Below are 17,826 nucleotides of genomic sequence, written 5' to 3'. Positions count from 1 at the left end.
GGATGAGATTGTGAGGAAACGGACATAAATTATACATAAAAACTTAAATTTCCAGGCTCAAAAGCTTGGGAGTTCTATACATTTTTCAAATCCTCAAACATACGAATGTGTATTTATTCTACATGTGACTGATAATGAATAGACACACTTCTCATATACGCGGAGTTTTTCCAAGTCAATATAAAACAATACAAGTGTTACATAGCTGTACCAGTGATTTTATGGCAGTAGCTGTGTTATCTCTTGATTTAATTTCAGGTTTAAATTCAGGGCAATAGTGCTTAAATAGTAAAAGAAGATAAAAGAAGCCAGAAACAAGTTAAGAAACAAACAAAAAATTAATATATGGAACTCAACAATTAGAACATCTGCATGCACAAACATACAAAACATACAGCTATTAAATATTAACTTCAAATTTGTATGACTGAAATGGCCTAAAAGAACATGGCAAATGTCATATTGTGTATTCTATTTCTTATACTGGTAAAAAAAAAAAATGGAGATATAAATATAATTTTCGATAACCAACAAGGACCTACTGTATAACACAGGGAATTATATTCAATATTATGTAATAACCTATAGGGGAAAAGAATCTGAAAAAGAATATATATATATATATATATATATATATGTGTATATATATGTATGTATAACTGAATCGTTGTGTTGTATACCTTAAACTTACATGATATTGTAAATCAACTATACATCAATTAAAAAATTAAAAAATATAATTTTCAAGAACATATTGTAAACGATAGAAGAATACATCAAGAAATCTAAAGCAACATTTTATAAAAATTTCAGTTAAAAATCTTATTAAAAATATCCCTCCAGCAAAGAGTGCTTTAAACAATTTTTGTTTTCTAGAAACATCCCTTTTTATGAATAAATATTGCTTTACCACTAATATCAGTTATCATTATTAATATATACATTTTTATTTAAGAATAAACCTGATTTAATTCTTACCTCATCTTGAGATTTAACCAGGGTTCTAAATGTTTTTTCTCCGCTTTCTCCATCTATCATTTTATTTCGAATCTAAGGGAAATTGAAACAATTACTTTATAGCAGACACTAAATCGACCTACTGAAGTGTGGAAATATTCTTTTAAAAGTTACCACATCATTATTTTGCATTATCTTAAAATGATAAAAACATTCTTAATGAAATATTTTCAACCATTAATTTTTGAAATGTAATTAATAAAAGTGTTCAATTACTTTATGGGATTGATGGAGGGGAAATTGAAACTTGAGAGGTTAAATATAATTACAGTTACTCAGTGGTATGAGAGTCCAGAAACCAAGCTCTTCACCATTACATGATACTACTTTATCCTGTCAAAGTACTTTACAACAAATATTAATTATTTACCTAAAACATCCCAGCACTATGCCTCAGTCTGAGGTAACTATGATAAATAGATTCTCTTGTTCTACATTGAGGGAGTAAGGTTGTAAAATGTGTAAAGCAAGTACAAATTAAAACACACTGTGATAAACTGTAAAAGAAATATGGTGGCCTTTGTATAGATAAGAGAAGGAGTTAATTCATCGGAAAGAATCTTAAAAATCTCGCTCTGGAGTGCAAGAGCCAGGTTCAAATCCTGGTTCTGCTACTTACTAGCTGAGTAACTGGAGATAAACTATTTAACCTCCTGTACCTCAAACAGATCATCAGTACAACAAATATAATAATAATAACAATAACAATGTACCTGTTCAAAGGCTCTTGAGAATCCATGACTGATACTTATCATGTACTCAATAAATGTTATTATTAATGATTATCCCTATTATTATGGAAGACCCTCTCGGAGGAAGTGGCATGTAATTTTGGTTTTGAAATAAAATAGAAAAATTCTGATTATAGAGTACTAAGACAAACATGGCAGCTTCTTTCCTCATGTTGCTTATTGGGTGGTTGGATGATTAAATTCCCTGCAACTTTTCTTTCAACTCTATGGCAATGTCCCCCTCTCTATGTTTTTTATTGAAATTTACAAGTTACATTTGTATTGAAATACTGAAAATAACTCTACCTGTGGAAGGAGAAAGACAAAAACTAAGGTCACACCCAATTTAAAATATTTATTCCTTTTCATATGATCTTTCGGATGGGAGAGCCCAGGATCTAGAAATTTTTAAAGATAAAAAACATTCATCTTTGTGTGTATAGTACCTGAGACAGAACCAACACAATGAAGCTGCTCAACAGATCCCTGTGGACTGGAAGAGCACCAGCACCTGACCTGAGGGCGTTGTTCAAGCTGAGTGATTGCACTCACCTCCACTTTAATATCATTCTCTAATTCTGCATCAAGGAAATCCAAAGTTACTGGCTCCTGAGATTTGGGGTTCTACACAGAAAATAGTAATTAAGCATATATGACATTGTAAAATGATGCTGTATATAGAATAACTCAATAGATATTTAAATATGAAATTAATTCCATAAAAATTACTTACCTAAGGTATCTTAAAAAGTTGACAAAATAATTATATACAGGTATATTCTTCCATATATATTTTAAAATAATAATAAGTAGGCTAGGGATTTGAGCTTTAAGTATAGCAGACAAATTTTAATTAATCACCAACTGAAGAGTTTTGTGTCCTGTGTTAGATAGGACATTTATAATCACAAATCCTGTGGCAATATGACTTTCGAAGATCCACTTACAGCTTTTTATCTTTAATTGGGATGTGAAAGGAGCAAAATACAGCCATGTGGATAACATATTTGGCAATAAAACAAAGGCGATGTGTGAGTAATATACATTATTTGTATTCCATAAAAAATAAAATTATATGAGGGAAAATGTTTTTAAAATGTTTGAATTTGCTAAGGAAAACAAACTCTTCTAAATTTATTTTTCCTTCTCTCTTTTTTTTTTTTTTTTTCGGTACGCGGTCCTCTCACTGTTGTGGCCTCTCCCGTTGTGGAGCACAGGCTCCGGACGCGCAGGCCCAGCGGCCATGGCTCACGGACCCAGCCGCTCTGCAGCACGTGGGATCCTCCTGGACCAGGGCACGAACCCGTGTCCCCTGCATCGGCAGGCGGACTCTCAACCACTACGCCACCAGGGAAGCCCTATTTTTCCTTCTTCAAATGCATAAAGAAAAGATGCAAGTTTGCTTCATGTATTTGAAACTCAGAAATTTTACAATATATTTTAATGAGTCAAATTAAGTCAATTTTGTAAGATAAAATTTATGGTAAAGTCATAAGGATTTTAATAAAGATTAGCTATTGTGATTGAAGTCTAACTTGAATAATAACCCCTAGGTTCACTAAATGCTGTTTTCCTGCTTTACACCTCCTACTGCTGCTTCTTGCTGGTTGTGTAATAAGAAATCAAACTCACTATGGAACAGGCAGATTATTTATTTACATAAACATATCAAATGAAACTGTTAACCTGATAAATTTACCTCACATGACATTTAAAAAATTTCTAAATCATAAAATGAGGAAATCAAAATATCTGATAAACAAAAATATACTATTCTCTTATAACACTTACTAAGTAATGTAACATGCCATAGTAGAATTTCAAAGTTCACTAGAAATAAAATCATAATAGGTGTCTATTATTTTACAACTGTAAAAATTTAGAAACTGGATTTTTAATATTTACTAAAATAAATACCATCAATATATGATAACTAATTAGATAGAAGTAATAAATAAATAGAAATTATGCTGTATTAGTGCAAGGTCACTGGAATTTTAAAAATTTCAGCCTCACAGGCTCTTCCAAAATACGTTCAGATCATCATTATTTTAAACACTGTTTTAGTAGGGCTGACTACCCAAGACAATGCCAATAATTAAAAATGTATTAAAATTAAACATATTTATTTCAAATGCTGAATGACACAGTATACATGGCATGTATTTATTTTATAATAAAGACAAAAATGCCTTCAAAGAGTAGCTCCATTTAAGTAATGAAAATATATGATTCCCATTGGTTTTGATGAATGGGGACTCTTAAAGGCAAATTAAAAAAAAAAAAACACCAAAAACCCAACTGTGCCTGGCATTTTTATTAAAAAAATATTCACTGCTTATGAACTTCATATCTAGATTCACAAGGTTCTAGAATATTGAAAGTAAGTATTAGATTGTTCAATAGGTGAAAATACTGATCATTGTTTAGGCAGCATCTTATTGGCTCAGAAGCAAATACTCTTTGGAAAAGTAATATTTTATAAGAAGAAAATAAAAATCAGCATTGAAAATAATTCTAGTCTTCTGTTTAAAAAACAAAACTGAGAAAGTTTCTATCAAAAGCATACTCCAAAGCTGACAAATTATTCTGAATTGCTTATTTAAAGTCTCATGAAATAAATTATCTTTACACAAACACCCTCATATCAGTGTTAAAATTTTAACTCACAACAAAACAAAGTCAAAGTAAAATGATAAAATATAAACATAAATAAGAATATTATCTTACATGCAATGGATAATGCATAGCATGACCAGACCCAAACAGCATGCATGGAGGAGGCATTATCAGGAAGAATTGGCAATGTGAAGATCACGTCCCAATCCAACATACAAAGACACAGACAGGAAAAGGAAATCATAAAAGAAAAACGTCAATGCATCACTTGTACTTTTTAAATGGCAACCTGGCTGACCATTTCTTAAAAGGCTCATTACAGGTACAGTGATTGAAAAATTCAAAAGCAGAACTCTTCTCATCAGAAAGCACCAAGAGAGGCTTGAGAACTGGAATCCAGTCCCTGCACTCCCAGTACTTTTGTTTGATGTTTTAAATATCTAACAATTCTCATTTGTTAAATTTGAATATCAGCTGATATAAAGACCATACCTTTTGTGGAACTAAAATAAAAGGCACAAGGCAATGTTGTTAAATTTTAAATTGAAATAATTAGTAGTTGGTATTATTAAAAATACTACATAGCTCAAAAAATATTTCCCAAGTTCAGACGTCTTGTGTGGTTGCTAGTTTGCCATTTGAAGTTTCCTTGGAAGGAAAACAAAAATAAAACAAACCATTTTTCAGGTTGTTTATTTTTAAATTACATCACAATATTTACATGCAATATTTGAAAGTACGGCAAAACTAAAAATTCACTAAAATGTACATGACTGCAATGAGTATAATCCAAGGTAATCCACAAAAAGAAACATGCAAGAGGAGTAACATAAAACAATGTAATAAATCAAGAAAAGACATAAACATAATTTTAACCTCTACAAGAATCACAAAAGAAATGGAGACTGATGCAACAACACGAAATTCAGATTGTCATGGAATTCTAGAGCTAGAAGGAAACTGAAGCTTCTATTAATCCATTGGCTCTGTACTTTAGAATTACCTGGGAATTTTAAAACTATTTCAGAAGCCTGGCTCCCATCTCTGGTCAAATTAAATCAGAATTTTCAGGAGATGGAGCTCGGGATCAATATATGTATTCAATTTCCTAGGAATATACTGTGTAGGATAGGAAACAATTATTAGTTTAATCTTCCTGCTTTTCAGATGAAGAAACTGAAGTACTATGGGGTTTAGTGAACTACTCAAGGATATAGTGTTGGCCATAAGTAGAACAAATTGGAACTCAGTTCTACTAACTCATAGCTTAATGCTCTCTTAATATCACACTACCTCTCCATTATGTCACCAACTTTTTAAAAGAAATGATAGGCTTACACAGAAAACCTTAAGTCATATTGAACTTTCTCTGAAATTTTGAAATGCTCTTGCTAAATTCTACTAAACTATAGGAAGTATATAATAATCCTTTTATGCTGATTATTTTAATGCACTTATAGAAATAAGCATACATAGAATAATGTTTAAATGTGTTGTCATCAGAGAAAAGATTTTGCAGTAAGTTTGCCAGATAATATTTATTTGCAATTTTGGACATTTTTAATTAGGTGAAGGGAACTTCTTCTAATTGCTAATCTGAAAATACACTTAGAAATCCAAAGAAATTTTGGGTTACATTGTGTGGTTTATAGAAATTATATATTAGAATTGTATTTTTATTTCCACTAAGAAGTTAATTTTACAAGCAAATTGTTAGGATTACATGGATTTGACACTAACTTCACAATATTTAATAACAAATTTATTTTTTAGAAGCCATTTAATTGCAATTACTCTGATTATCATTATTATTACATCATTTGCTAGCAATCTTTAGTCAGCAAATGCATAGCCTCTGCCATTATTAATAACATTTTTGCTCTGGCTTATTGAGAAATGATGCGCATCTCCATCTCATGCTCTGGAAGCTTGCTGTCAGGAAAGGCAGCATTAATCATATGCTTTTAGGAAGAGAAGCTTAATTGCAACTCTGATTTAGCAAATTTGAAGGCACTGCTAACTTCACTCACAGTTACCTGAACATTGGGTCTCCTTTTTCTTAAATTAATTGTTGGTATACCTACACCTATAGGCTGAAGCAACAGAAAGATGGTAATTCATCATACTACATATCAACATGGGTAAGCGTTCTATCGTATCATCAATTTTGGTCAGGTATTTCCTCGATCAGAAACAGGTATCATCAAGCTCATGATGAGTCAATAAATGAAATGAAAGTTCAAAAATATTTTTAGTGAATAAACTATTCACTATGTAATGTTAATAAAAATGCTCAAACTTTTTTTTAGCAAAATGACTAATGTTTTCCTTTTATTCCTAGGGAAAAAAAAAGTGAGAATGTAGGAAATGAGAAAGATGGTTTGTCTCATACAACTTCTTTGCTGATTTTATTTTATTTTATTTTATTTTTGGCCGCACCCCATATCTTAGTTCCCCGACCAGGGATCGAACCCAGTCCCACCGCAGTGAAAGCAGCAAGTTCTAACCACTGGACTGTCGGAGAATTCCCTATGGTGATTTAAAAAAAGGAAAAAACAGGAATTCTTTAGAATGTATATGATTCAAGTGTGTTAAAATATAAATATGATAGGATATTAAAAAGTCAGTCTTAAACGCTTAAAATTTGTGCCTTTGTTAGCGACATCAAATGTTACATCCATGGAACAAATTAAGAATTCAGTCATAACACTGTAGGTTTATTTTAAATATGGACTTCTAAAATGTAAATTATGCACAACTTCCTATACAATAAATATTTCTTTAGACTGATAAAAATGAGGTTCTAATAAGTATACCTAATCTGGTTATTTCATTGAAACACAATGGAGGAACTCTCAAATGCATTTTGGAATGAAGGAGGATATATAATTCAACATTTGTCAAAATGTGGTCATGGTGGAGACCTTGAAAAGTCTCTCTGAGAAGATAAGTCATGATTCCTCAGAAAATTAGATATGCAACAGATTCATAGCTACTTTATTCTCTGATATTATTGGCTTTAGGACACTTGTTCTGCCTTCTATAAACTTCAAAATTGTATTGAAACAATATGAATTAAGATTACAGTTTCAAGAATAAAACAAAAGGCTTTCAGCAAAGGATACCTGCGTAAGATTAGACTTTGATCTTGTTAAATAATAATGGGTACTATGGAATGTAGCATTATTTTCCTTTATTTCTATTGGTGAATTTTGGATGAAAAAATTAGGATGAATTTTCTTAGTATATTACTCTAACCATATTGGTCCTCTGTATTTGTCAATTTCTAAAACAACTATCATACTATATCATCCTTTATCAGGTTCTTGTATCTCTCTGTATAGCAAGCACTGTCACCCACAAAAAGAAATTATAGTATTTAACCTGTTAATGATGAGAACTGATAAGCATAGTTAATTCACAAGCATGAATTTCAGACAAAAATAATATATTGATTGTTCAAACATTTTATTTTTAATGGTTTTCTAAAACAATATTTTTTCTACAAGTTTTTTCTGTTGCACACTTGCTTATAATAATCTCCTATATTAAAAATATGAAAAGCTAACATAATCCTGAAGAAAAATCACCTGGGCTTTAATAAGAATTTCTAAAGAATTTATATTTTCTTTGTAATTTTATGAATTTTAGTAAACTGATTATTCCAAATATGAGTCAAATATATGTTAACAGCATTCAAATAGTAATAAAATATTTTCTACATAAATACTGATTATTAGTACAAGAATGTAGAAAAGGGGAAAACCCTTTTCAAATAATTACCTCTAAATGATGGTTTTATATATATACATCATTATTATTTATTCTAATAAATTATTATTCTAATTATTCTTTCTTATTATTTTGTCTTATGACATATTTTAGATCTTTCCGGGGAAGGAATTAAGACTTACAATCATAAAATGTCCAACTACGTAAAAGTAGGGATCCTTCACACCCTTCAGCACATTACATTATTACGGCATTTAAATCACTTTACTTAAGGGAATATAACTTAAAATACACTGGATATACAAACATAATACAAAATAATACTGTAAATTTTAAAAACTCTTAAAAAGACTTAAAAATTTTCAATTATGGAAAAATCATAGAATGATTAGCCAATCATGAACAACTCTAAGAGGAACTTAACATGATATGTTTTCAAAGAGCTGTGATAGACTAATAATAATGTGAAAATATGCTTATACCACATTTACAATAAAATAACAACTTTAAAAAGAATGCAGGGTGATCAGCAGCTACATACGATTAGCAAATATTTAGATCATGATGGATTTTATATGGAAATAAGTTCCAAAGTGAGAAATAAAATATAGACATTAACTATAACCATTCAATATGTTTTTACATTCAATATTAATGGTTCTTAATTATTATTTTTTGAACAGTTTTTAATGACCCAACTTTGTGTGTGTGTGTGTGTGTGTGTGTGTGTGTATGCACATACATACTTGTATGTGTCCTAAAACATCATTAACATTAAATCTCCATGCCTGGGGAGAAGGAAATTATATGCATAAGTCTGTATATATTTCCATTCAGCGTGGTTTAAAGTATCCTTAAATAATAACTTGAAGATGCTTATAAATTAAAAATACATAAGGTTTTGCCAATTTTACTTCTGGATAAATAAAGTTTTTTATCTGTGAAGCATTAATGAAAAGTGAAATGAGTTGGATAAGACATTTAGGAAAGTATTTTATGTCTTGGGAAAACAGGCATAAAGATTAGGATACAATGGTTCATGTATGGAATTTTATCACTTCCATATAACTCCCTGATTAATAAACCCTTCCCATTTCTGAAGCCCATCTCATTTGAGTTTTTCTTTTTGAATTTCATACATATCTTTATAAGCCTGGCAGATGGAAAGGAAGAGATAATTACCAGAAAAAAAAGGGCAATGCAAATGGCCTATGCATAGAGGAACATGAATAATGCTCTCAAGTTCACACTTATCCAGGCCATCTCCTTCACCACCTTACAGCCTAATCAAAATACCAAGTGGGATGTGTGAAGCTCAGGCCCAGGAGGTGATAATGGCTGCCTTTGAGATAGGAGTATTGGTTAGCTGGATAGTGGATAGAAACATTTCAGAACTAAACAGGTAAGAGAAAACAAAAACTGTTTTCACACCTTCATATATTATAAACTGTGGTCTTGTTATCTATTAGCGTTACAGGTATAATGTTCCTTTATACTTAGTGCTGTATAGTGAATTTAAAAATGATGAAGCTTTTAAGAACATTAATCATTACTCTTACAGAATGCTAATCATCATAAATAAATTATATACATACCTTTGGCTGAAGATTTGGATGTAATAAAACATAACCATTAGGATCAATTGCAAAATAATAGCCATTGGGGCACAGCTGAAAAATAATAAGAAACAACCTTAAAGATTCCTGAGTCACAGTCAGAAATCCACATTCTTTAAAAAAAATTCTTAAATACATATTTTAAAGCATAAAGAAAGATAACGATATCTTTACACTCTTTTAAGAATCCTTTTAAATATTTAATCCCTTTGCTAAGATAACGGCACAAAATTTTTGAGAATTCCTTTTAAGTGTTTTAAAAACAAGCTAAATTAGTACAGAGTTTTAAAACAGAAAAGTTACCAAAAGAGTAAATTGCATCTTACTGTAAAACGTGGTGTCAGTCTTTTAATGTCTTCCAACGACACATCAACTCCCATCACACCAAGAATCAGCTGGTTCTATAATAAGACAGCAAAAGGCAGTGTATTTTCTACCGAAAATTTACATATTTCTACACAATTATTATATACGTTCATCCTTCAGCTTGAAAATCGTTGTATTCCATACTAGCTTAAACATATATATATGTAAGGGTGAGGCACTTTTGGTATCAACTTGCAATGATTCTCAGCTTTGATTATATTCCCACAACTGTATCATTATTATTTAGTTTAAAAAATCTAAATGATTTTTTGATGATTAAAGCTAAAGTATAAAAGATATGTGAAATTTTAAATTTGATACTTCTTGAACTAATACTTATTTTAATTGCTGTACAGTCAGCAGCTGTAGGGGTGTGTGTGTGTGTGTGTGTGTGTGTGTGTGTTTGTGAGTGTAAACTAACTTTTTGGTATGCTATGATTAAGAAATCAAATAAATGTCCAGTTTAAAGTTAATTAGGCAATATGGAATGAGAAAACCATGGATTTTTGCTGCTGATAATACCTGTGTATACGTGAAAAGTACAATATGTGACCTTATTTTTAATAAAACAGCAGAAATTCTTACAACACTATTTCTGGTTGCTGCTAACTTCTAAATACCAAACAATGAGCATCACAGTTTTAGTTGCAAATCAAAAAGGTCATGTGGTAAACTATCATAATCTTCTATGGGACATAGGATGTGAATGGTGTTAAAATTCAGAATCAGGAATTTTCGTCTTAAATGTAGTTATATAAATTATAAATCAAAATGTTACAAAGAAAATCATAAAATCCAGTTAATGGTTATCACAAGAACATTTTAAATTTTGTGCAGGTGCACACAGAATGAGAAAGTCATGTCAACAACTGTGCTCTTTTCCCATGAATCAACCCTAGTCTGATCAAATACCCCAAATTTAAGCAATCCCTTAGATAATCTACATGAGGAGTTAGAGAATTACTCCTTCCTGAGTTATGATGACTAGAACCAGCAGATAGTTAAGAATGGTAATGGGCCCCCAAAGAGGAATAACCAATGTTTCCTATGGCCACATTATTGAAATAAGGAGTTCCACTGACATTTATAGTAAGTGAACAAACAATACTTTAGTGCAACCAACTTCATTTCATTATAAACTGGAAATAAATTTCCCTCAAATCAGGAATGTCAACTGAACTATAAAATGAGTATTTAGCATTAAAAAATCTTAACTTCTCTCACATTCTTAAATTCTTAAATTCCTTCTTATGTAAGCTAAGAAACAGAAGTGTAAACCTACTTTAAAATCAAAAGTATTTTTTAAAAATGAGACAATTTAACAGGTACAAGAGACATATTTTTCAAAACCTGTAGAACTTCAAGTTGGTAGCATTATATTACATTGACAATATTACCAGCACTATAGAAATTAAGATTTTTAATGAAACTCATTAAGTATTTTTCCTGAATCTTAAAAAAAATAGGAAAAAATAATGAGAACTATCATTTAAATCGGATCCTTAAGTTACATGACAATTAAAAAAACTATCCTTTGAATGTAAGTTGGAGGAGCAGTGATTCTAAAAAGGTACCTATACACCTGATACAAACATCATCATGGTTTTTTTCTTTGGATTTTTCTTTCTGAACTCCAAGGATATCTTAGATGCATTTAAAAATGTGCACACAATAGTACTGCCCATTTATCATGTAATTACTCCCAGAGTCTGAACTTGTGTTCTCATCAAGTCATAGTTAAAAAGAGTTAAGTTGAATCTTGGCTCTGGGGAACTGAGAACTTGACCTGCATTTCCTTTTTCCCAGGTGGTTATCACATAGGCAGCTGCTGCCTTTTACTTCCCGCCTCACGAGACAGTTACATTGTATGTATTTCCTTATAGAAATATCTTATCCACACTGAGCTTCAACGTCATAGCTTATCATTTATTATTATTAATTTTATCAATTAACTTTTAACCTTTAAGTTTGTCTTATTTTCATTTTGGCCGGTTATGTTGAAGACCGGAAGAGTTCCAGTAATGACAAGTCCCAGTTCCTTAAAATAGATTCAGAGAGAAAAGTCAAATTAAGATTACAATTTAAACTTTATCATTCTGCATTAGTTTTTGATATCTGACAGTGCATTTTAGTTACTTTATAAACAGTCACAAAAAAATTAGTAATTGATTTTGAAAGCTTACTTTTTAAAAAGGCAATGAAATGTCTTAGAAATAAGCAGGATCTACTAGGCGGTTCTTTAAGCACACAACATCTAAAATAATACTCTTAACAGAGCATTACAAATAAGTATAAAAATCAAATTACACTAAACATTTCAGTAACCCTGCCCCTCCACTCTTTCTTTCATAGTGAGTGATAGTTCACCTAATACCTGGGACCACCATGAGCAGAGTGATATTAAAATATTGTTTCAAATGATTTATTTAACCTTCCTTTCTTTTTGCTTCATTCTTAACTTTTTTCATGCCCTAAGCCAAAGGCTTCATGCTAAACCACAGATGTGTAGCAGAATAACATTATAAACAGAAAAAAAAAAAACATGTTACTGATACTGCATCTCTGGGGTATTCTAGGTAAGTATACTATGATGTTCAAAAGAAGCAATATTGCTTCTAAATACTCTCTAAAATAGTGATTTTTGACAAAGTGAAATGATGCAGACAAGACAACTGCAAGCATCAAATATGAAAGTCCAGTCATGAAGCCTTTTAGTATAATAAAAATAATTAAAATTAAGGAAATGACTACATGTAGTTGGTTGTATGATATATGATATACATGTTGGCTGTATGATATACATGTTGGCTTTCTACTTAATCCTAAGGAAGAACATGTGACCATGAAAAATCCTTAATTGAGTATGCAAATTAATATTTGCAATGAAAACTGTCCACCTCAAAGAAAGGCAGATTACAGATAATTTAGAAACCTAGTATCCAAAAGACACCAAAATCCATGGATGTTCCAGTCCCTTATATAAAATGGGTAGTATTTGCATATAACCCGTGCACAACTTCCCATAGACTTCAAATTATCTCTAGATAACTATAATATGTAATAAATGTAAACAGTTGTAAATACAATGTAAATGTTATGTAAACAGTTGCCAGTGCCCAGCAAATTCAAGTTTTGCTTTTAAGAACTTTCTGAAATTCTTTTATCCTGAATGTTTTCAATCTGCAGTTGGTTGTGCCTACAGACATGGAACACACGGATATGGAGGACCGACCATATGTGTATATGTACAGTTTTAAAAATGGTAGCATGGTATAAGATAAGGTATATATGGGTGCACTCTTTTTCTTTGCATAACTTTTACATTTACAGAGAATACCATAATTTGCTTCTCAATATGGTAATATGTGCTCCCCAAATGAGATACTAGTTTTCTAACATACTAGACACATTTATGGACGAACTTATTTGTGCCTGACTTCCATTTTTTCCCTCCTTCATTAAGCAGACCAAAAAAATTGTACTCTATTCCAAGGCACTGTGCAAGTCTCTAAAAAAAGAGAAATAAGATTTCTGCCTCCTGGAATTTAGTTGATGTTTAGTTTCTAGGGTGCAACTCTTCTCATCTCTCTAACATAAAGAACGTCACTTTGTCTCCCAAATAAAATGAACCCTCCACAATTTTGTCCCAGTCTTGGTTCTGTTCTCATCTCCCATTATTTCCAAAAGTGACTGAGGTATCATTTTTTCAATATACCCAGCACTTCTCCAATTTTCATACTGCACCTCCCCTCTCTGATTTCACTACTCATCACCAATTTTAGAAACCTTACCTAGACTCATATATTTAGCTAACATGACACCATCTTTTTAACCTCACTCTGCTCTATCCCCAAATATATGGCCTTCTTTCTTCTGATTTCCAGAGCTATCTTCCTTTTTCTCATTATATTCATTACATTTTGTGTTGGATTATTTTTACCTTTTTCTTCTAAAAATAACTGTTAATTTGACCAGCATATATTTTGAATCTGTTCCGTTCAGAGATTATAAACAAATACTTAGAAATGAAAGATGAGTCACTTTTTATTCTCAAGTCAGTAAAATGAATGCTCTGTATATCCACTGACTAGACAATTCATTTGCTTCATTTCCTTTTTTTTTTTTTTTTACATTTACTTTCAGCTGGTAGAACATCATATTTAGAACCCAAATCTCTTCCTAAAGTCATTTGTGCTATCAGTAAGAACCTCACCAACAAGGCAGACATGCTGGTTAATGAACTTCTGGTCATAGGAAATACAACAGGGCATAGTTATTGACTCCTCCTATCATACTTTGTCCTGTGATGGATTTGGATACGTGAAACATTTTGACCATAGATTTAGTTGACCATGTGACCTTAAATAAATATGTGATGTCAAGGAGGAACACTGGACAGTAATTTTAGCGAGGGCTTGAGGTAAGCAAGCTTCACTTTATCTTTCTCAGCACGCAAGGCTGCTGCTAATAGTGCCTATTTTTCTTCTAACTTCCTGTGTATGTTTATTTTACAAGAACCAAATGATAAGTAATTCTAAATGGATTGCATTCTGCCCTTTGGGTTCATCATTGCATTCAGGAAAGTAGTATCAGCATATAATTGAACTCCAAGTAGGAAAAGGGGTTATTGAATTAGCATTTACTTTTCAGGGCTTAATATTTTAAGTCTCTCCAATATATTATATTAGTAAAATTGTTAATAAAGTCTTCTCTAATTAAGTTAAGCATATGAGTAAATCTTAAATATGATAATTACTATTGATAACTTTCATACTAGGAAAGTAAAAATTACATTAAAACATGATTTCCCAACTTTGGCCCTATTGATATTTTGAGCTGGATAATTCTTTGTTGTGTGTGTGTATGTGTGTGTGTTGGGGGTGTGTGTGACTGTTTTGTGCATTGTGTGGGATGTCTAACAGCATCCCTGGCATCTATTCATTGGATGCCAGTAGCAAACCCTCCCTATTCAGTCATGACAATCAATAATACCTATCGATATTTCCAAATGACCTGAGGGGTAAAATTACCACCAGTTGAAAACCACTGCTTTGAAATTTGATGGCATACCTGTACTAAAATTTCTATTGTGTAGTGGACAAATTAACATGTTTTTATTTGTTATTTCACACCAGATTTGATCACTTCGATGGCTATTTCCATAAATATTTGGGGTTGAATCTAAAGCAAGAAATTATATATGAAGAGGTGGTTAGGTTTGTGATTGTTCCAGGATAGGGTAAGATACTTTCTGTTTAACTGCATGTACTTCTGAGTTTTGTTGAGTCTGGTTTGAGATATGGAGGATATACATGCTTCTGTTAGCTGAAGTCTATTTTAAAAATACCTTCTTCACAATTCCTGTTCAAAATCTGCAGTAATAGGTACTAATTCATGTGACTTTAGTATTTTTTTACATAAAAATTCAAAAAGTTATCAAACTGGTCTTAAATTCAAGATTAGAGGTTTGAAATTCTACATCCTCAATGGCAACTGAAAAATAACACTTTACATCTGTGGTTCTCCACTACATATGTCTATGTTTTTATGTAAATTATCTAAATTCTAGCAAAGAAGGTTGTGACAGAAGGAATTTTGAAAGGGTTTCATGAACAGGAAAAGAGAAATGGAAGCTAGAAAGAAACAGAAGTCAGCTGTGTGCTTTTGTTATGACAGTTTTTGGTTGAACAGCCTAGCTTACCAGTGCATCCAGGTATACATTTGTCCACTGGACTTGCTTAGCTTTGTCTCCTGCTAAAACCATTGGTCTTCCCAGAACATCCAAATATTCCTATATATACATATACATAAAAAGGAGTTACGGTGGTTGAAAACTAGAAATGCAGTGCTAAAAAACCCCCACAAAACTCCACAGAGAAAAAATTATCTAGAGTTAAAAATGAAGATGGAATCAAAATTATTAAGAAAGTTAATAATATAATCATTCAATTCCTACTTTGTGTACTCCATAAATGGTATGTCTGCATACTTAGAATCAACAATATTTGACTTATATTATTTATACAATGTATCTACCCCAGTTTTTTTTCTACTAACAAAATATTCTCTTTCTGAGGTTCAGCCAACAATAAGTGAAATAGGTTCCTTGTGAATTGTTTTATGCTAATCTAAATCTAAACTATTTAAGGCTCTGTTATTCACTGGATGGAACTACACAAATTTGAAATAATAAAGCAGCCACGTACTTGTTTTCATATCACAGATTATTTGGCTGAAATTCAAAACTATATTTAAACAGATCAAAAAATACATGAAATACTGTGCCAAATCTAGACATCAGGCTTAAATGCAGCTGCTGTTTCATTTCAAAATTCAATGTATTCAGTATTCATTTCCACAAATGCCACATTATCTGTGCTAAATTTTGACTTAGTTTATTTTGTAGACCCTCAGTTATGTTTAGAATTAATGAGTTTAAGCAGCAATTTAGGAATATTTAAAAATAATATATATTTAAATTAACTTAATTGCTTCAATCTCCCTCGTTATTTAACAAGCATGTTTTCAACTGAATGGTTGTAGAAAAATCATCTCCTTGTTGTAAGTTGTAATAATTATTGTTTACTTTTCTATGTTGTACCTACAACTTGGAGAAACTCATTTAAATAATTTGCAATAGAACCAAGTTGAAATTATATGATGAGATTGTTAGTAAATTGATTGTATTTACTTTCTATTATGTTTTTAACATCTGAGAGGAAAAAATATACTCATGTGTTTTTGCCTGGGTTTTGGATGTTTAAAAACTCTTGGAACCTTAATGAAATGAAAACCAGTACATTACCATGATACTCATCATTTTATTACAAATGGAATAGTATGAATCATTTATTCATTTTCACCCATTTTCTCCATACTGAGCATATTTAAAGCAGCGAAGAAATATCCTAGTTTGAAAAAATACTTTAAACAAGTTTTAAAAAAACATACCTGAGTATTGATTCTTATTGCTCCAATGGAAGGAATTTCATAATAATAACCTGAAAAAAAAATATATATATACAGATTTATACATATATACATTACAATATAATAAAGGACCACAAAATTATTTTATGGCTTTGTAGGAGACACTGAGCACTTCTAACTGAGCAAACACTAAAATATCAACACCACTGATAAATCTGGAAAATGTTTGATGAATGTATTCTCATGGCAAATACACAGGCTTTATGAGAAATTTCACTACATTTCATAGATTATATAAAACAAATGTTATTTTTCTACAAAGCAGTAGGGAGCCTGGTATCATTACAATTTTTTTTTCATTGAAGAAATTATTAAAAATACACAATGATGGGTATCTAACAATTATTATATTCATATAAAATACCTGCCTAAAAATAGCTTTCAGAATAAATCTACGTTCTTTTTATTGACATGCGGCATTTTTCAAATAACATGTTTTTTTTTTGTCTGATTATAAAAGAAATATAGGTTCACTACACAAAGTTTGAATTACCTAGGAATGTATAAGAAGACATTTAAAAAAACAATAATTTAACCACTCAGAGAAAAAAATGTACATATTGTGTCACACTTCCTGATATCTAAGTTTTACATAATTCAGATATTCTTTCATTCTTAATTCTTCATGTCAAGTTATATTTAATAAGCATCATTAGTATCATGCAATAAAACATATTCCTTTATAAATGTACAATATGATCAGATGTCTGCATTTTTATGTAATGTAACACTAATATCAAAGTTTCTTATGTGTG

At 30.9% G+C, this 17,826-nt stretch overlaps 1 protein-coding gene across 4 annotated transcripts in view; it reads right to left on the bottom strand.

The window, feature by feature from the left end:
- The window catches only part of CACNA2D1 (calcium voltage-gated channel auxiliary subunit alpha2delta 1), a 499,056-nt gene that overhangs the window by 55,683 nt on the left and 425,547 nt on the right, over positions 1-17,826 (bottom strand). For all 4 annotated transcript variants that reach the window (XM_082632141.1, XM_082632142.1, XM_082632144.1 and 1 more), the window contains 7 exons: positions 17,033-17,082; positions 15,783-15,872; positions 12,042-12,119; positions 10,042-10,116; positions 9,695-9,769; positions 2,301-2,357; positions 979-1,050 (listed from right to left, as the gene is read on the bottom strand). In XM_082632141.1, the coding sequence (XP_082488267.1) occupies positions 979-1,050; positions 2,301-2,357; positions 9,695-9,769; positions 10,042-10,116; positions 12,042-12,119; positions 15,783-15,872; positions 17,033-17,082 (497 nt within the window). The remainder of the gene's footprint in view (positions 1-978; positions 1,051-2,300; positions 2,358-9,694; positions 9,770-10,041; positions 10,117-12,041; positions 12,120-15,782; positions 15,873-17,032; positions 17,083-17,826) is intronic.

Source organism: Mesoplodon mirus, assembly GCF_964341445.2.
Source record: "Mesoplodon mirus genome assembly, chromosome: 9".
Lineage (NCBI taxonomy): Eukaryota > Metazoa > Chordata > Mammalia > Artiodactyla > Ziphiidae > Mesoplodon > Mesoplodon mirus.
This window is presented reverse-complemented; position numbering and strand designations above follow the sequence as displayed.